The 19,949-nt window shown below is 53.1% G+C and overlaps 1 protein-coding gene across 2 annotated transcripts; it reads left to right on the top strand.

Moving 5' to 3' along the window:
* Positions 1 to 10,133: 10,133 nt before the first annotated feature.
* Positions 10,134 to 16,738, top strand: LOC116435672. 2 transcript variants are annotated; one of them, XM_032092173.1, is made up of 15 exons: positions 10,134 to 11,387; positions 11,728 to 11,792; positions 11,907 to 12,236; positions 12,420 to 12,568; positions 12,825 to 12,972; positions 13,180 to 13,367; positions 13,450 to 13,587; positions 13,863 to 13,977; positions 14,149 to 14,286; positions 14,527 to 14,703; positions 14,833 to 14,988; positions 15,148 to 15,249; positions 15,629 to 15,731; positions 16,005 to 16,061; positions 16,375 to 16,738. In XM_032092173.1, exons 1-15 carry the CDS (start codon positions 11,276 to 11,278, stop codon positions 16,494 to 16,496), a joined length of 2,100 nt encoding a protein of 699 aa, XP_031948064.1. In that variant the 5' UTR covers positions 10,134 to 11,275; the 3' UTR covers positions 16,497 to 16,738. The 2 variants fall into 2 exon arrangements, with proteins under 2 accessions (XP_031948064.1, XP_031948065.1); XM_032092174.1 differs by lacking the exons at positions 15,629 to 15,731; positions 16,005 to 16,061 and having other exon boundaries at positions 16,375 to 16,473.
* Positions 16,739 to 19,949: the final 3,211 nt, after the last annotated feature.

Below are 19,949 nucleotides of genomic sequence, written 5' to 3'. Positions count from 1 at the left end.
GATTGTATACACACCCCATGCGGTCCGAAATGTGCTAAATCAAAAAGCTGAAAAATGGTTAACAGACTCCAGGATACTAAAATATGAAGCAATTCTGATTGACAGTAACGATCTAACTATAGAAACAAGCAAAAGCCTCAATCCGGCCCAATTCCTCTATGGAGAACCAAAAGATGACCTGGCACATGATTGCTTGGAAATTATTCAATACCAAACAAAAGTTCAGGAAGATCTAGAAGAACAAGCCCTCTTAGAAGGGGAAAGAATATATGTGGATGGTTCATCCAGATGCTTGCAAGGAAAAAGAATGTCAGGATATGCCTTAGTCGATGGGATAAATATGCAGACCATCGAAAAAGGAAAACTACCTTCAAACTGGTTGGCGCAATCTTGTGAATTATATGCTCTAAAAAGAGCACTGGACCATTTAGCACACAAAAAGGGGACCATCTATACTGATTCAAAGTATGCCTTTGGGGTAATACATACCTTTGGAAAGATCTGGGAAGAAAGGGGTTTACTAAATTCAAAGGGGAAGGAACTGGTACATGAAGGCCTGATTTCAGAAGTGTTAGAGGCATTAAAATTGCCTGAAGAAATAGCTGTAGTGCATATCAAAGGACACCAAAAAGGGATGACCCCAGAAATAAGAGGGAATAATCTAGCAGACCAAGAAGCCAAAGATGCAGCAGAAAATGGGACTAAACGAATTATGTTAATCCTGACCCCAGAAAGGGGAGAATTAGAAATCCCCAAATTTAGTAAAGAAGAAGAAAAAGAATTATTTAAGATAGGGGGAAAACAGGATCAATCTGGAAAATGGAAACTCCCTGATGGGAGACAGTTACTTAATAAGCCACTCACTAAGAGAACATTAGAAGATATGCATCAAAAAACTCATTGGGGCACTCAAGCTTTGTGTGATCATTTTCTGAGAAATTATGGGTGTATTGGAATCTTTGGGGTAACAAAACAAATAACTAGGAACTGTATAACTTGCCAAAGAGTGAATAGGAAAATAATGAGAAAAACAACATTAAGAGGCCGTGAGTTAGCTCTGCAACCATTCCAAAGTATCCAAGTAGATTTCACTGAACTTCCTCAAGTACAAAGATGGAAGTTCCTATTAGTAATAGTAGACCATCTAACTCATTGGGTAGAAGCAGTTCCTGCTACTAGAGCTACAGCTAACGTAGTATGCAAAACCCTTCTGGAACAAATTATTCCCAGATATAGAATGGTTAATAAAATAGACTCAGATAGAGGAACACATTTTTCATCCAAAGTCTTACAACAAATAACTCAAGCCTTGGGAATAAAATAGGAATTACATACCCCCTGGCACCCACAAAGTTCAAGCCGAGTAGAAAGAATGAACCAGACTTTGAAAAAAACTTTAACAAAATTAATGATTGAAACTCAAATGTCATGGGTAAAATGCTTACCTTTGGCTCTGTTGAGAGTCCGAACACAGCCCAGGTCAGACCTGGGAGTATCTCCTTATGAGATGATGTTCGGATTACCCTTCCTTACCACTCAACATGAAACAGCCACTTATGAAGTAGGAGAAGTAAGTGTCAAAAAATATGTCACCACAATTGCCAGAACACTTGAAAATTTGAGGCTGAAAGGAATGATCCCTCAAACCACAACTTTAGAGTTCAAAATTCATAATATCCACCCAGGGGAATGGGTACTGGTAAAAACATGGAAAGAACAATCTTTGACTCCACAATGGGAGGGTCCTTTTCAGGTACTGCTGACGACTGAGGCCGCAATCTGGACCAAGGAACGAGGGTGGATCCATGCCAGCAGAATCAAAGGACCTGTAAAAGAACCTGAAGAATGGACTGTAATATCCAAACCAGGTGATACCAAATTGATTCTTAAACGGAGGCCAGGTGGCAATGAACTAGAACAAATCTAAATAATCCAAAAGATATGCAAAGAATCACACCTAACTGAGAAGTAAAAGCCAAATTTATATCAGTAGTTTCAAGTGCCCCCTGGAGAAATTCTGGGACATCTTGGAGAAGAATATTCTCACTTCAAACAGGAAGGGTTGGGACTGTATCAAACAGGGAACTCTCATATTCTGATTCTAGCCTGTGATTTGTATTGAGAAGGGGGAGAATCACAACTTCCATCAGTGCCACATCATATACCCTGTTTGAATCATTCTAATACGGGGCATGCCAGCCAGGTCAAATATAAGTAATTAATCTGGAAGGAAACTGGCATTTCACATCATCGACACCCTAGCTGTAAAAGGTGTCAAGCACAAATCAACCCCCTTATCCAGACAAAATCATAAGCAACAAAAGCAATAACTTTGCTCTGCAGATGGGAATTACCAGTGCCTGTTGAATGGGAAATACCTAAGATACAGTTAAAAAGGGTGCCAAAAGAAATTTGCCTAAAAGCTACAAAGGAAGTGACAAGGAAATAGAGGGCAAGACCGGGTTGGCCACTGTACTCGCCACCGAGAAGATCCAATACACCTGCTATGGGTTGCAACCTCATAGGCAAGGGAAGTGGGCGTATAAGCCATGCCGGACCTCTGTTATTCCTTCTTTTGTCACTTATCCTGGTCCCTTTCGGGACACCAGCAAGACCATGTTACAAATGCTATCGAAAGCTCTACATGGAAAGACACCGGGGCTTCTTTCTTATTACTCATACCCATATCAACAGTCACTGTTATGACTCGTCCAAATTAGGTATTTGTATGCATAAAGGGGAAAAATATTGGATTACAGAAAATTTGGGAAAAAGTGGAAACAGACTAGGAAGTAATTGTCCAAAAGGAGAAAAATGGATTTGTTTCACAGCTGCCACCAGGGGAACAGTCCAAGATTTGGTAAAAGAACAAGTGGTAAGTAAAAATACAAAGCCAGCACAGCAACCTCGCCCTATATTCACCTCACGCCAGGACCTGTATGCAAAGCTTAAACAACAGTTAAAAGAGGAAAACACCCCAAGGTTAGGAAAAAACCTGTTTGTGGAATTGGGGGAGAGGATAGGTAAAGAACTTAACATAACCAACTGTTGGGTCTGTGGAGGAGCTTTGATGACAGAAGAATGGCCATGGAAAGGTAGCAGCATAGGCCCAGTAGAACTCCTTAAATGGAACCGGACAAATATAAGAGGGGGGAACCGACCTGAAGGGTGGATTTTAAGTTCAACAGTGATAGGGGAAGAATGCCTCTGGCGAACTGAGAAGAACTTTCTTAATGAAGTAGGAAACACTCCCTGTAAAAGGTATAAAGTGAGCAACAAAACTTCAACGTGGTGGGTCCCAGAAAAACCAACTTGGTATTGGGCTCAGAAAAAAGGAAAAGGCTGTATATATGATAATGAAATTGGACTCTTTCCGTGTAATGACACAAGGAAAAATCCTTATTTTGGAATCCCAGAAATATCCAAATTTTGGGAGAATATAAATCAACAAGAAGGTGATTATTGGAAAGCACCAGATGGCTTATTTTGGATATGTGGGAAAAGGGCATACCCAAGACTCCCTTCATATTGGAAACGGAGTTGTACATTAGGAATCATTCAACCAGGGTTTTTCCTTTTACCAGAACCAGAGGGAGATCAATTAGGAATACCTGTCTATGAAGACTTCAAAAGAAATAAAAGAGATTTAATTGGAGGATTCCAAAAATGGAAAGATGAGGAATGGCCCCCTGAACGAATATTAGAAACATATGGGCCAGCTACCTGGGCACAAGATGGAAGTTGGGGATATCAAACCCCAATTTACATGCTGAATCGTATCATCAGACTCCAAGCCCTTGTAGAAATCATAACCAATGAAACAGCTGAGGCTATGGAATTAATAGTCAGCCAGCAACGCCAAACCAGAGCTGCAATATATCAAAATAGGCTGGCTTTAGACTATTTACTGGCTGAAGAAGGGGGTGTGTGCAGGAAGTTCAATACATCGGATTGCTGTTTAAAAACTGATGACAATGGGGATGATGTTCCAGATATCACCAACAATATCAGAAAAATAGCCCATGTACCGGTCCAAAAATGGGAATCAATGATGACTGCTAACTGGTGGGATGGCATATTGGGGAAAGAATGGTGGAAGAAGCTAGGTTTCTTCCTCTTATGTGCTACAGCTGGTCTAATATTTCTCCCTTGCTTGATCCCCTGCTTTATTCGGCTATTCACCAGCGTAGTTCAAGGCATGCAAGTTGTTGGCAATGCCTACTGACCCAAAGTTGGCTATGTCTGGAACAGCACAAAAAATTATAGTATTAAAAAAGCAAAGTGATATAAAAGACCCTCTCGAAGAAGCCAAATTGATCTGTGAAAAGAACGAACAGTCATTAGAAGCCAAGAAAAAAGAATTATTGCTCAAGGCAAATGATTTATAAAATAGAAAAAGGGGGGATTGTTATAAACAGATATTATAATATTGGCTTCTCGCAAAGTATAAAGGTAGATATTATATAATGTTAGAAATGCTTTTTCTGTGTGGATGTAGTTTTCTCTCTTTTTAGCAAGAATGTTAGCAAGTGTGAGCAAGTAAGATAACCTCCAAGCGAGCAGAGGATGAGGCCCAAGGAGCTGCTAATCAACACTTTGTCCAGGGAACAAAAGGGCCTAAAGGCTACTCCACCTGGAGAACGGGCAGCCAGGAGGGTCCGAGAGCCGCTATCACTGCTCTGCCCGGGGGCAAAGAGGCCCAAAGCTGCAATCAGCCCTGACTGTCTGAGGAATTAAGAGATCCACCCTATCATCGACTCTTACCTAGCGGGCCCAACTCCAAGAATCAAAAGAAATAAAACCGCAAGGCCGAAGACTACGCATGCTCTAAAAAGGCGGACCCAAGGAGTGGCCATGCAGATCAATTCCTAGAAAAGTTTTAATATGAATAGAGAACAGACAGTAAAAATGGTATAAAAAAGACTCACCTCGGGCATCAGGTGTGCTCTTGGCAGAGCGCCAAGGCACCCGGCCGTTATCTCTTTGCTTTATTTTATGTGTCTCTTATTGTCTTTATATTAAACTCTTTAAATTCTCACAGGAGAGAGAACCTCGTTTTTCACAATCCTCATTCAGAAAAGTTTTTAGAAATGACCAGAGAGGGGAAAAGCAGTCAATATGCTGAATTCTATGCAATTGATATGGCTTTAAAACAAGAAGATCTAGGAGAATGCCTTTCCTATACTGCTTCTTGGTCGGTAGCTAAATGGGTTCGCTCCATGGCTACCGACATGGGTAGGCAGAGCCTGGAAAATATATTTGTTGGGGTTTTAAGAGTTCTAGGGTTTTTTCTGTTAAAGGAATTTTCCCCCATACTGTTACTAAGATACAAATTGCTCTGTACTTAAGGAAAGACAAAGAGCTACCCTCTGGTGGTGGGGTGCGCCTGGCTATTCTTTTGTTTCACCTGGGTGTGGGGTCCATCACTCTCTGGGTTCGAGAGAGAGAGGAGTCTGCTTGCTTCGGCTACTTTTCTTTCTGCTGGAAACAACACCGGGATCCCAAAGCCGCCTTCCCTGCCCCACTGGAGGCCGGGCTGTGGCTGCCCTGCCCCGTTGCTGCTTCGAGCCCTTCGCTACGTTGTAGCCATGCTCGACCTGCCTGCCCGACCTCCGGGGTGTTCCTTGCTTGGATACATCGCGTCTGCCACCCTGGATTTGTGCCCGTCCCTGCCGTTCCAGCCTGCCGCTCCAGCCTGCCGCTCCAGCCTGCTGCTCCAGCCTGCTATTCCAGCCTGCTATTCCAGCCTGCCGTTCCAGCCTGCCGTTTCAGCCTGCTGTTCCCAAAGGTCCAGCTGGACACCGAGGCCAGCTGTCCAGCGGTTTGTGAAGCCTTTGTTCCATCCCTTCCCGGGATCCCGGGGCACCGGTGCCGCGTGCTCCCCGAGCTCGCTCCGGAGCGCCCCCTGCAGCCGCGGGGGAACCATCGCACCTGCCCTGCTCACTGGGAGCCGCCAGCGCCCCTGCCGGCTGCGAGCGGAACTGCACCCGAGGGGAAAGGGCCCAGCAGCCGAGAAGGCTGGGACTGGGTTTGGGATTGTTTGCTGTTACTGCCATAGGTATTGCTGTTTGTTTGACTGGTTATATATATAATAGTAAAGAACTGTTATTCCTATTTCCCACATCTTTGCCTAAAGGCCCTTGATTTCAAAATTATAATAACTCGGAGGGAAAGGGGTTACATCTGCCACTCCAAGGGAGGCTTCTGCCTTCCTTAGCAGACACCTGTCTTTCAAAACCAAGACAATACTCCAAAGAGGTCTGGGGAAAGGAACTGTGGAGTGATCTTTGGGAAATGGTACAAAGAACTGAGTGACTGTGGTTCATGTTTATGCCCATAGTAACACAGACACTTTAGAGCAACTTTATAACTCTATTGCCGGCAACCAGGCAAAGATTTCCCAAGCCAGACCAGAGTTGCCTCCAAAGGAGGCTTGGCAAAATGTGCACACCAAAAATGTGTGCACCTTGGACAAAAAGCCACTTACAGGTGGGTTCAAGAGCGTGGCATTGCCATGTCACTCGATATGAGTAGAACTAGAATTGCTCAATGCCCTGTGTGCCACCATATATACAAACGCCCAGTGCCAAACATTGCAAAAGGACTGCTGGGAAGAGGAAAATTGCCCGGACCAACTTGGCAAATGGATTACATTGGACCTCTACCCCAGGACCGAGGGTGTAAATATATCTGCTGTAGACACATATCCTGGGTATTTGATTGCCCATCCTTGTGAGAAGGCCACTCAGCATAGCACCATCTGTACTATAGACAAAATAATTCTGTATTACGGAATGCCATTACCGAGTCAAACAGATAATGGGTCTCATTTCCCGAACAAATTCATTCAGCAGTACACTGAGCAGAAAAATATTCAGTGGGGTTTTCACATACCATATTATCCCCAAGCTGTGGGATTACCTGAGCAAATGAATGGGCTATTGAAAGAGCAGTTGAGAAACCTGGGAGATGGACACCTGTCCTGGTGGAGAAGCCATCTCACTGATGCACTGCACATCCTTAACAATAGGCCCATCAGGGACAGGGACACAAAGTCAGGGGACGGGGCTCAGAGTCAAAGTATATCATGATTTGGTCAGAGAAACATGGTCTCTTGACACCCCCCTAAGTAAGGGAAGCTCCCAAAGATGGGGACATGATGAACGGCCACCTGAGAGAGTTACACAACATTATGGACCGGCCCCATGGAGCCCTAGCCAATTGGTGTCAGGGGCCAGAGAACCTGCCTGTAATCTGAACTGGACAATAAGACTGCAAGCTGTCTCGGAGATAATAACTAACCAGACGGCTGCCGCCCCTGACCTTATGGCCGACCAATCCACGCAAACGCGGAATGCGATTTTCCAGCATCGCGTGGTTTTAGACTACCGGCAGAAGAAGGAGGAGTTTGCAGGAAAGAAAATGAATCCAACTGTCACTTACAAATTGATGACAATGGAAAAGTAGGAAAACAGACAACTAGGGAGATGAGAAAATTAGCCCATGTACCAACCCAGACATGGGAATGTTGGGAACCAGATATATTCTTGTGGCTGCCAGGGAGACTGTGGCTCAAAGGGGCCCTTTCTCCTTTCCCTTTGTGCAGCTGCTACCTTCTTGTTTATTCCTTGTTTCGTTCCTTGTATTGTACGACTCATCCAGCACAGAGTACAGGGAAGGCAGCTCGCAGCTACGCCTCAAGATCAACCAACCCTACATGCAACAACTGCAGAGGCAGCGTGACAACCATGATTCATCCTGTAAGTCAGAGGAGCAACTGATGTGCTGAGGCCTGAGCAGCAGGCCTCAGCCAGAGCTGACCTACAGGATGAACCCTGGCCAATCTGTGACTAACACCATCAGTATTATTTAGCTAAAAACAGATGACAAAGATGCTTATGCTAGCTGTTTAATGCCAAAAGGGCTGCTTTAGAAACTTTCCCATAACCGTGTACAGTTATCTGCAAGAAATGGATAATTTAAGAAGCTTTCCCCAGCTGACATGAATAAAGGTTTGTTTGCAGGGTGTTTGAGGGGAAACCCTCCCAGGCAAGGCCTGGGCACTGGCCAAGCTGTGGCCCCTGCTGGTTGCAAAGTGTGCCATCAGATCCAGGTGTTTCCGGGCTAAAAACACAATCAGGTCACTTGGACTTCCTGATTTGGGCCTATAAAAGCTGGACCCACGTTTGGGGCAAATTTGGAGGCCTCACATACGGGTAGATGCACCCATAGGATTTTCCCAATTGACGGGAAGGGTTCTCCAGCTCCTTGCTGCGAAACTGGGCTCCCCAACGACTGCAGATCTGGATGATGGTAAGGTATTTAGGCAATTGGTGATGCATCTTTCTAAATCCCTCTCCTTTCTCTTGGATAGTAATAATTAGCTGCATTACCTTGCTTATTTTTGCTTGTTGCTAAAGCCAAGCCCCTAGTTTTATTGAATGTATCATTTTACATTTGCAGTTCCTTAATTTCACAGTAAAATAAGAGCATTCTTTCCAGTGCTGTCTGTGTCCTTTAAATCGCCTCTGCCCCTTGGCAGAACAAGAGGAGGCCCCTGAGGGGCTGGGGTGGTGGGAAGGCCCGAGGAAGTGGCTGTCAGAGGCCATAAGCAGCCTCCAGGCAGCCGCCTCGTTCCTGCCGCCCGCTGCTCCGGCACTTCCCCCGAGCATCTCCCAGGCCTGCGGCAGAAGCCCTCACGGCCGGGCCTCAGCACGAGGGTGGGGACCACCCCGAGGTGCTGAGGCTGGGCTGGCTGGGGACCCGGAGGGCAGGGGGCCCTGCTGGGGCACGGCCCCTGGCTGCTGCCAAGAAGGGGCCGTGGGCAGAGGCAGGGCTGGCGGCCAGCCCGGGCCCCCGCGGCTGCCCAGGCCACGGAGCTGTGACCGAGGCCCCCCTGACACAGAGCTCTGGGCCCGCACAGCTGCTGCCATCATGGGGAGGGCGGCGATGTCTCCTCGAGCAGGGCTGCCGAGTCGCTGCTGCCAAAACAGCTCTGGACGCCACAGAAACAGCAGCAGAGTGTGCACAGGAACAGCAGGAGCCCCAGTGCCGGCACCAGCTCAACAAGGCATCCGCACCAGCCGGGACGCCAAACGGGGCGACGCTGTGGGCACAGCTGCACGTGGCTTGGCAAAAGGCTCCAGCAGAATTGGCCACAATGGCTTCCTCTTGCCTTGCCAGCCTCACAGCGACGCTTGGCAGCTTCAGCTGCAGCCTGTGCCCCTGACTGACTTCAGTGGCCGTGCTTGAGGGCACACTCGCCTTCCACAGTCAGGCGTCCCAAGGCAGCGGCATTGGTGCCATCGTGAGAGAGAGACTCTGATGGACACAAGCCCTGCACTGCAGGTGCCATCCCTCTCCTCCATGCAGGCCCCCTAAAGACACGTACATGAGCTTCCAAACTAAATCCTGGACGTGCTTGGAACAAAGGAAGATGCAGCCGGCACTAAAGAAAAGCAGGGAGTGCTGGCAGACGTTCAGGGGCGGAGGGAAGCGCTTTGCTGTGTGCAGAGGAGATGGCCCGGTTCACAAGCTCAGGCTTTGCTGCCAGAGGATCCTGCTTTGCTCTTGCTGGAGGCCATTCCCTACCAATGCCTGGCCCTCCATTGTTCCTGCATCACATCTGCTGGACCTGTGGCAACAAGTGTGTCCCGAGTCCCTGTGACAGCAGGAAAGGGTGAGACCTGTGTGCTTCCAGCGCCTGTCTTGGCTGCTCCTTCAGGGTGCTGGCACCATCATCAGAGACACAGAACAGCTTCTCCTCCCAAAGCTATCCCTACCCTCTGCGCTTCCCCAGGTGGCTCCCTTGATGTTCCCTGGGGAACCTCCCTGTTTGTGGCCGTCCACTGCCCTGCTCAGCAGGGACGCAGTTGTGTTTGGACGTGAGCTGCCACAGCCAGACACGCAGCAACGGGAATGTTGAATATCAGAGGCTGGGCCCATTCTTTCATTTCCAGAATGCAAGAAAGACAGAAAAGCACAAGGAGACGTCACAGTGTCTCTGTAGAATCTCTTTGTCCTGTGAAACTCTGCAGCTGATGCTGTTCTGGTGCTACTGCTAACCCCTTCCATGAAAAAATTCACTCCAGGAAGGAGCAGCATCTCCTGTTGGATACCAAGTGCTGCCCCAGTCACTCCAGGTGCTCCTGCCAACAGCCCCCTGTAGGAAGGAGCACAGACCCCAATGCACCTTGGCTTTGGCTGCCCTCTGGCAGAGAAGCCCCCGGGGGCACAGGTCTCTGGGGCAGGAGATGGGCACCAGCGCTGCCAGGGCTCGGGGGTGCAGGTCTGCTTCGGAGGGGATTCTGCCACACCTGCTGATTTCAGCGCTCCCCGGGCCCCAGGGCTCAGAGCAGCATTCGTGCCCTGGCCCACACGTTCCTTGTCTGTGTCACAGCCCCGGCTTTAGGATGGCCACCGGCCGGGACGTGTCCCAAGGAGGCCGTGCCAGCTTCTGTGGAAGACCCCGAGCCCTTCCCGTGGCAGCTGCGGCAGCAGCCGTGGGGGCTCCTGGTGCTGCCCCGAGCCCGCAGAGCAGGGGAGCGTTTGCTTATGGCTGGAGCCGATGCTAAAGTTCCTGTTGGGCTCTCTTAGACACTTGGGGCAAGGCATTCCTTCCAACCTGGGCCACTTGGGGTGGGCTGGGGGCGGCCCCAGGGCAGGTGGCAGCGTGTGCAAGGGCCCTTTGTGACACGGTGCAGCATGGTCACCGTGGGGTGGAACGGGACAGGGTGTCCCAGGGCCCTTTGTGACACGTGCTGACATAGGGGCTGGCGGCGACGCGGCCACGCCACAGTGCTCGGAGCACGCGACGGGACAGGACGGGACAGAGCGGTGCCGTGAGGAGCCCCCGCACAGCGCACTCGTTCCTCGCTGACCTGGAGCTTTTCCGAGGCGTTATTCCTGCAGGTGACCTCGAGGCCAGACCACAGGACTTGGTGACCTGTGGCCTTCTTGAGGCTTCTCTTTTGCAGGTGCCCTCGAGGGCAGACCATGGGACTTGGTGCCCTGGAGCTTTTCTGAGGCACCTGCCATCCCTGTGGCCGGTGCCCTCAAGGCCAGACCGTTGGCTTTGCTGACCACAATCCTTGACGAGGAGTCTCCTGTCCTTGTGGCAGGAGCCCTCTGAGACCAGGGTGCAGGACTTGCTGTCCTGTAGCCTTCCAGAGGCTTCTCTGCTGCTGGTGCCTTCAAGGCACAAGGGCAGGACTTGTTCACTCAGAGCTTTCCCAAGGAATCTCTCTTGAAGGTGCCCTCGAGGCCAGACTGTGGCATGGCGGGCAGATTCCGTCGCCTGTTCAAGGTGTTCAGGGGGAAAAAAGGCCCTGGAGCTGCCCCAGCACAACAGCCCGAAGAGCTGGAGCAGTTCCAGCCACGGCAGGACGGTGAGTGACAGAGCTGGGCCACAGGGCTGATGGCGGCACCCAGCTTGGCACCATCCCATCCCATCCCATCCCATCCCATCCCATCCCATCCCATCCCATCCCATCCCATCCCATCCCATCCCACCCCATCCCATCCCATTCCATCCCATATCGCATCGCATCCCTGGAGAACAGGCCCATGGATAGGATGGAAGAGGGGCCGGGCCAGACCCTCTGCAGCAGCCGTGCTCCATCCCCCGGGCATCCCGGGGCTGTCCCTGCCTGGGGAGCGCAGGGCTGGGCTGCGTTCTCCGGCCTCTCCTGCAGCCCCTCAGCTCTGGCTGCGCTCGCTCTTTGCCAGATGCAGCCCCGGACCGGACACAAGAGCAGGACCGTGCCCACGGCCGCTTCCAGAGAACAGTGCAGGTACCTGCAGCCATCCCCACCTGGGCTGGGCCTGCTGTCGCTGCTCAGCCGAGCACCGCGCCTGGAGCACCCCTTGGAACAGCCCTCCCTTCCCTGTCCTTTGTTCTCCTGCAGATGTTCCGGAAGTTCATCCGCATTCGGCGTGGAAAGACCAGCACCACAGCAGCTGAGGGCACAGCTGAGCCTGACTCTGGGCTGACCGAGCTCCAGGCAGAGCCTGATGTCAGCACAGATATCACTGCACTCTCAGAAGACTCTGACAGTCCAATGAATGATCACACGGTGAAGACTGACAGGGCAGTGACTGAGGACATGGCCATCACAAACACCAACACCGGAGAGACTCAGGGCATCCCAAATACTGACACTACGCCCATTCCCACTGGGATTCATGCTCCTGAACTGGGTTATTTCAAGGAGAGTGCTGTTTCTCCTCAGCAGCAGGTAAGCAGCCTGGGGCCAGGGCTGGAGACTCCAAGGATCGTGTGCCCCATCAAGCCACGGCTTCTGGGCCCCCTCAGCCTTTGAGACCAGAACAGTGAATCGAGAAGGGAAGCATTTCTTGGGGGCAGCTGGGGAAGTTGCTCCCTTGGACAGTGCTCCAAGTCTTCCCCATGCCTCCTCCAGGTGCCAGCCATGGTGAGCAACATTCACCAGAGTCTCGGGTCCCATGTCACTGTGGGCGCCAGGCTGGGCTTTAACCTTCTGAGGCTGGCTGAAGAGCACCCCGCTGATGTGGTGCTGACCCTCCTGCGCTGTGCCCCATCGTGTGACAGGTACGGGGCCCAGCTGCCTTGAGAGCTCGGGGCTCACCAGCCCTTAGGGCCCATCGCCCTGTGCCGCCTGTCCAATGGGGTCTGCCAGACAGGCGGAGAGCTGCAGGACCCTCGGGCCCCTCTGTTTCCTGAGCCTGCTGCCATGCTCCCTCCCTGCCCCTCAGGGCACCGGGGCTCTGTCACCTGGGCCCCCACAGCTGCACAGGGCATGGTACTGTGACTGAGACACCCCTGACTCAGAGCTCCGATCCCACAGAGCTGCCACAATGATGTGGAGACTCCTAGGCTTGTCAGGCAGCACACTGGAGAAGGTGCTGCCAACACTGCTCTGTGTGATGGAGGACTGGCCTCTGCACAGCATGTGCACCTCTGATGGGGACGACACACCGGTCCTTGCCCTGGCTGTGAGTTTCTGGAACTGGCCTTTGTTCACCCCCAAGCTGCCTCTCCAGCAGATCTCCATCCTCTCCCTGCCTCAAGCACTGGGTGAAACCTGGGCTAGGGGCAGGCTCAGGGGGCACCAGGCCCGGTGCTCCCCCTGCGTCTCCCCTCAGGCCCTGCCACATGGACAGCTCGGCACCGAGCGCTGTCTCGGGCTGCTTCTTTTGCAGGCAACTCTGGGGCTGTGGGTGATTGTCCAGGTGCCTCGGTGCCACGAGGCAGTGAACCTTTACTCCTCCCGCATCTTTGTGGCTCTGCTCTCCCATGTTGTCATCACCACACAGCAGATGCCAGAGGAAGTTGATCACTTCTGGAGAGCGTGCTGGGAGGAACACCGCCTTCCCACCAACCCCAACAGGTCCCAGTCCTCCTGTCCTTCCCATGCCCTTGTGGCCAGCGCCAGCGCTCCCAGTGTGACCTGGGCTTTGCTCTGCACACAGGTTTGCAGTGCAGGCCATGAAGGCTCTGCTCTGTCGACTGCGCTGTGACAATGAGGTGGTGGCTATGGAGCGCAAGCGTGGCTGGGACACGCTGCTGTGTGCTGACGCCCAGCACTATGCAGTGGGTCTGCTGGCCAGGTGAGACCCCCTTCTCCCCACTGCCCCCGGCACTTGTGCCCTGTGCCCGCGGTGCCCCACACAGTCCTTGTGGCCATGGGCCAGAGGGCCTGGTCAATGAGGGATGGCCAAGGACGCTGGAAAAGGCTGGAGAAGGGTGCTCAGGAGCAGCCACCTCCCAGAGCACCCACATCCCCTGCAGGGATGCTGGGGAAAGACCAGACCTCTGTGAGTCAGTCCTGGGAGATGTTTGCCCCCCCCAGCTCACAGCCTTGATGCCTTTTTCCCTCTGCCAGAGAGATGCGCCGGGTCTCCCTCCCCATGTGTGCTGGGATTGCACTCCGCCTGCTTGGGCTGCTGAGCAGGGAGGAGCCACACTGGGATCTGCCCTTCCTGGCATTCCTTGTGGAGGTGAGCCTGATGGCCAGCGCTGCCTCGCTGAGCTGCCTCCCGCCTCTCTGCCCTCTCGTAGCTGCAGCTGCCTGGGACGTGCCCGCGCCCTGCGCTGCTGCCTGGGCCCAGCCCTGGGCGGTTCCGGGCTCCTGCCAGCCGGCTCCCCTGTCACTGCCCTGTGCCTTTCAGGTCCTCGAGTGCCTGGACTTGAGGGAATGCGGTGACAGTGTCCTGGAGATGATGTCCAGGTACCTGCTGAGCGAGTGCAGGCAGAGATGTCGCCTGGCACTCAGAGGCCTCGTGGTGCTCAGCAAGGATCCCGCCATGGTGAGAAGGCGGCAGCGGCCGAAGCTGCGCTGGGGAAAGCAGTCACATGGGCTTGGCTGGGCTTCAGGAGCTGAGGCAGCTGCTCCCAGCTCTCCTGCCTCCCGGCTCAGCTGCCCCAGTGCTTCGGGACAGGCCTTTGGCCTCTGGGCCCTGCGGCAGCAGGGTGGGCTTGCAGGGCCAGGGTGGTGTAGGCAGTGCAGCCGTTCATGGCTTCACAGCACAGCCTTGTGTTCCACACAGGCCAGAAGAATGGGCAGCCTGTCCCAACGGCTTGTGGAGCTGCTGGGCGATGCAGATGGAGAGGTGGTCAGGATGTCCCTCTCTGTGTTCATGAACGCGCTCGAGAACAAAGACATCCTGGTATCCAGCACCACCGCCCCGAAACTGGCTGAGGCGCTCCTGCCACTCTTTGAAAATGTAAGGCTGCATGCCCCCACCCATAGGCACTGGGTGCTGCCTGCAAAACTTCGAGCCTTACGGATTTTCAGGCCTTTTCCTTGAGGAACCTGGAGTAATTGGTCTTAGGGTCTTATCCTTTTCCACCAGGACAACAGCCATGTGCAGCTGTTCTCCATTCACCTCTTCCGCAAGGTGATGGAGTTGGTAGTGGAGGAGAGAAAAAAGCCCCTGGAGAGGATTGTGAGCCAGAGCCTGCTCCTACTCTTCTTGCACTGCCATGAGGAGAACCACCATGTGGCAGAGGTGAGGTTTTGTGTGATGCTGCTGCATCCCAAGGACGGGGCTCAGCTGCCTCCTGCCCTGGTACCTCCTGGGCTCCAGCATCCTCCTGGCCTTGGAACAGGGACACGAGTCCTGTGCCCTGGGCTGCGGTGCCATCTCTGTGCCTCTGCTGCTCTCCAGGCCTCGATGGAAACTCTTCTTTGTGCGGCCGGGTTCCTGAAGAGGAAGAATCTCAAGCGACTGCTGAAGAAGGAGCAGCTGTCGACATTTGCCAAGTGCCTGGTAAAGCCTGACTGGAGAAGGCTGAGGCACAGCCTGGAGAAGCCCAGCGTGTGGGGCTGGCAGCTGTGCCCCTGCCCAGTGCTGCACCAGGGGCGCCAGCCTGCGCCCCACACGCTGCTCCCTTCCCCGGGCTCTTCTCCAGGCTGCTGTGGCCCCGAGCCGGGTGCCGATGGAGCCCCGGCCCCGCTGGGCTGTGGCGCGGGGCGGCACCGCGGCTCCCCGGGCAGCAGCCGGCCCTCGGCCCCCTCCAGAGCCCGGCGCCAGCGGCTGCTGGCCGGGCCTCGGGGCCGTGCGGGCAGGGGAGGCCAGGGCTGGGCGCAGAGAGCCCGGCCGAGGGGCTGAGCCCGCGCCAACCCTTCCCTCCTGGCGCTCCCTGCAGCTGGCAGAGGACAGGAGCCGAGCGGCCGAGCGCCTGCACCAGGCGCTGCCGTTCGTGGAGAGCCCGCAGGAGTCCCTGCGAGAGGCGGCCGTCAGGTTCATGGGTGAGCCACGAGCCCGGGGCCCCTCCCCGCCCCGCCGCAGCTCGGCCCCAGCCCCGGCTGCTGCCCCGGCAGCGGGATCCGGGCCCGGGGCCGCGGAGCCCCGCCTGCCCTCGGGGCCGCTGCCGCCCTCTCGCAGCCGTGCCCTCGGGCGTCAGGATGCGGCAAGGGCCCGGGCTGAGCCCTGCCGGGGCAGGAGAGCGGGTGGCCACGGGGCTGGCAGCGCCGCTGCGAGGGAGCTGTGCCGCGGGGCCGTGACCGCCTCTGTGCTCCCAGGGGCTGCCAGGGTGTTCTTGAGGGGGCACAAGGAAGAGCTCCAGCTCCTCAGTGAGGGTGAGTGAGGGCAGCGGGCTGGCAGCGGGGGCTGGCGGGGGCGAGCTGCAATGCCTGGCTCGGGAGCTGCAATCCCTGCCCTGGCTGTGGGGGCTTTGCTCCAAGTGTGGACTCGGGGTGACGTGGGCAGAGCACAGAGAGGTTTCAGGGACACGGTGGGGAGCTTCACGGCCAGCACCTTCTGGCTGATCTCCTTGGCCCCTGCTGTCTTCTGGCCATGGCAGCAGCTGGGTGAGATGGCCCTGGCAGGAAGGTCTGCTTGGATTCCCGCAGATCCAGGCTCTGACCGTGGCTCTGTTCCTGTCTCTTCCAGCCCTTCAAGCCCTGAGGAGAGACGACAGCCCTTCCCAGAAAAACATCGTAGTTCAGAAAATATTCAACAAAAGAGCTGCTGAACTACGTTCATCTGCTGGCTCAGAACCAGAGTCCCTTTAAGACCTCCAGATATCCTGGAAGATGAGACCATCTGGAGACTGGAGTAGAGCAGCTGGACCTCCAGGCACAGCTGATGCTGGTCACAGCTGAGCCTGTGGAAAGCTCCCATAGCTCCTGCCCTCTCCCTCCCTTTTGACAGCTCCATCCCTCCAGCCCTCAGACCCTGCCCATCCCCTTTTTTCCTCCCAGCTCATCCCTTCGCTTCGCCTCCTATTAATAAACAGTTTGGCTTCTTCACTTGACCTGCATCTCTGTGGTGCTGAAGCGGCCCAAAACCTGAGCCCTGGGACACACAGGCCCCTCCTGCCGCTCTCTTCCGTGCTATTACTGCAACCCTAGGGTATATCACCGTGTCCCGCAGCCCTAGGGAGGAAGAGAGAAGATCCAGCAGGCAGGAACTGTGCAGCAAGATTGATTTATTTAATTATTTTACAAACTCTTTTATAAACTTTTTTCTTCATAGTCTAATTGGACAAAGGATCAGCCACCCCTTGGGGTGATTGGCTAAAATCCTAAAGCATCCATTGTCAAAATATTTTCTACTGTACTATAAACAAGACTTTTATAGGGTGCAGGTGGCTTGGTTGTTTACATAACTCTGCTACCTCTTCTGTGAGAGAGAAAAGTCTCTCACAGGCTTAGAAAACAGCCAGAAAATCCTTGCTAGCAGCATTTTTGTATCCACACCATGCCATGTTTTGTGCAGAGACACAGAGGAACGAGGGCAGCTCAGGCTGGAAAGGTCCCTGTCCTGAAGGTCCAGTTTCACAACAGTGTGGAGTCAGAGGTCTTGCTGAGCACCCTGAAGGCCCTGGATTTTAGAACAGCCAACAGGAGGATGCTCCGGAGGCAGCTGTGAGGGATTCCGTGTGTACTAGTTTGAAAACAAACCAGTGGGAGGCACTAAGTCAGAATAACAATTTAATGGCAATTAAAGAAAAGGGGAAAAAAAAAAAAAAAAAAAAAAAAAAAAAGGTAAAAGAAAACACTGTCAAAGTGACAGAGTCAAGGTACAACCTGACACCCTGTTAGGCAGGGTGGTGGTAGCAGTCTGGTAGAATGGTGGCTGCAGTCCTCTGAAGCAGTGATCCTGTAGTAAAACAGTCTGCTCTTCCTCAGGAAGTCCAATGGTGGCTGTGTAGCTCCTGTCCTCTGGAAATCCAGTGGGAAGCCAGTCTCGCTGGTGTTCAGCCTCAGCTTATATCCACGATGGGATGCTTGGTTCCTCCCTCTGGGTGGAGCATCTCACAATGGGGTAACGAGTCATGAGGCAAAGTGTTGATTAGGCTCATTAACAGAAGATAGTCCGGAGGGAGTTATCTCTGAGTCAGGCGGCAGGACAATGATGGGCAATTAACAGAAAGATAGTCTGGGGGGAGGAGGCAAGGAAACACTGCCCCACCTGATTTTAACAGCTGATGGGGATGGTAATAGAATACACTGCAACCCAGGACATTATCCACCCCTTATTCTATTACCATCTACATTATCCCAAATCAATACCTTCTTAAACTCTAAAACACACATACATATATATATATATATATACACAGTGAAACCTACACACCGTTCTCACCTAAGATTAGGTCTCCTTGTGGTACACAACGGGTTTCCCCATCTTTCTGCATTACCCACCAAGTGCAACCAGGTCCTTGAGCAAAGACAATCCCACGGATGGGTTTGTCTTTGCCTGAGGTGGGATTAATCCAAACAGTCTTTCCTAAAATACCTCTCAGGTGTACCACAGGGACTCTATCTCCATCCACTGTGTGCAAGGGTTCAGACTCGGCAGGACCAGCTCGATTGATGGACCCTCGGGTATTGACTATCCAGGTGGCCTTTGCTAAGTTCACTTCCCAATTTTTGAAGGTCCCCCCACCAAGTGCCTTTAGGGTAGTTTTAAGTAGTCCATTGCAGCGTTCAACTTTTCCGGCAGCTGGTGCATGATAAGGAATATGATATATCCATTCGATACCGTGTTCTCTGGCCCAGGTGTTGATGAGGCTGTTCTTAAAATGAGTCCCGTTGTCTGACTCGATCCTATCAGGGGTGCCATGTCTCCACAGGACTTGCTTTTCCAGGCCCAGGATGGTGTTCCGGGCTGTAGCATGAGGCACAGGGTAGGTCTCCAGCCATCCAGTGGTTGCTTCAACCATGGTCAACACGTAGTGCTTGCCTTGGCGGGTTTGGGGAAGGGTGATGTAGTCAACTTGCCAGGCTTCACCATACCTGTACTTTGACCATCGTCCACCATACCACAGAGGCTTCACCCGCTTGGCGTGTTTGATTGCAGCACAGGTCTCACAACTGTGGATGACCTGTGAGATGCTGTCCATGGAAAGGTCCACCCCTCGGTCACGGGCCCATCGGTATGTTGCATCTCTCCCCTGATGACCAGAGGCATCATGGGCCCAACGAGCTAGGAATAATTCTCCCTTGTGCTGCCAGTCCAGATCCACCTGTGATACTTTCACCTTGGCAGCTCGGTCCACCTGCTCGTTGTTGCGATGCTCTTCATTAGCCCGACTCTTGGGTACGTGCGCATCCACGTGTCGAACCTTCACGGTCAGCTTCTCTACTCGGGCGGCGATGTCCTGCCAAATCTCAGCAGCCCAGATGGGTTTCCCTCTGCGCTGCCAGTTGGCTTTTCTCCAGCGATCCAGCCATCCCCAAAGAGCATTAGCTACCATCCATGAGTCGGTGTAGAGATAGAGCCTCGGCCACTTCTCTCGTTCAGCGATATCCAAAGCCAGCTGGACGGCTTTAAGCTCTGCAACCTGACTCGATCCACCTTGTCCCTCGGTAGCTTGTGCAACTCGTCGTGTGGGGCTCCATACTGCAGCTTTCCACTTCCGGTTAGCGCCTACAATTCGGCAGGAACCATCAGTGAAGAGGGCATAACGTCTTTCAGTCTCCGGTAGCTCATTATATGGTGGGGCTTCCTCAGCACGAGTCACTTGCTCTTCCTCTTCTTCAGAGGATAATCCAAAAGTCTCACCTTCAGGCCAGTTTGTTATAATTTCTAGAATCCCAGGGCGATTCGGGTTTCCAATACGGGCACGCTGTGTGATGAGGGCGATCCACTTGCTCCATGTGGTGTCGGTGGCATGATGCGTGGAAGGAACCTTTCCCTTGAACATCCAACCCAGCACCGGTAGTCGGGGTGCCAGAAGCAACTGTGCTTCAGTGCCAATTACCTCTGAGGCAGCTTGGACTCCTTCATAGGCTGCCAAGATTTCCTTCTCTGTGGGAGTGTAGTTAGCTTCAGACCCTCTGTAGCTTCGGCTCCAGAATCCCAGTGGTCGGCCACGAGTCTCACCAGGCACCTTCTGCCAGAGGCTCCAGGACAGACCATTGTTCCCGGCTGCAGAGTAGAGCACGTTCTTCACCTCTGGTCCTGTCCTGACTGGGCCAAGGGCTACCGCATGAGCGATTTCCTGCTTGATCTGGGCA

This window comes from Corvus moneduloides, chromosome 27 (genome assembly GCF_009650955.1).
Source record: "Corvus moneduloides isolate bCorMon1 chromosome 27, bCorMon1.pri, whole genome shotgun sequence".
In the NCBI taxonomy this organism is placed as follows: Eukaryota; Metazoa; Chordata; class Aves; order Passeriformes; family Corvidae; genus Corvus; species Corvus moneduloides.
Note: the sequence above shows the minus strand (reverse complement) of the source record. Positions and strands in the feature narration are given on the sequence as shown.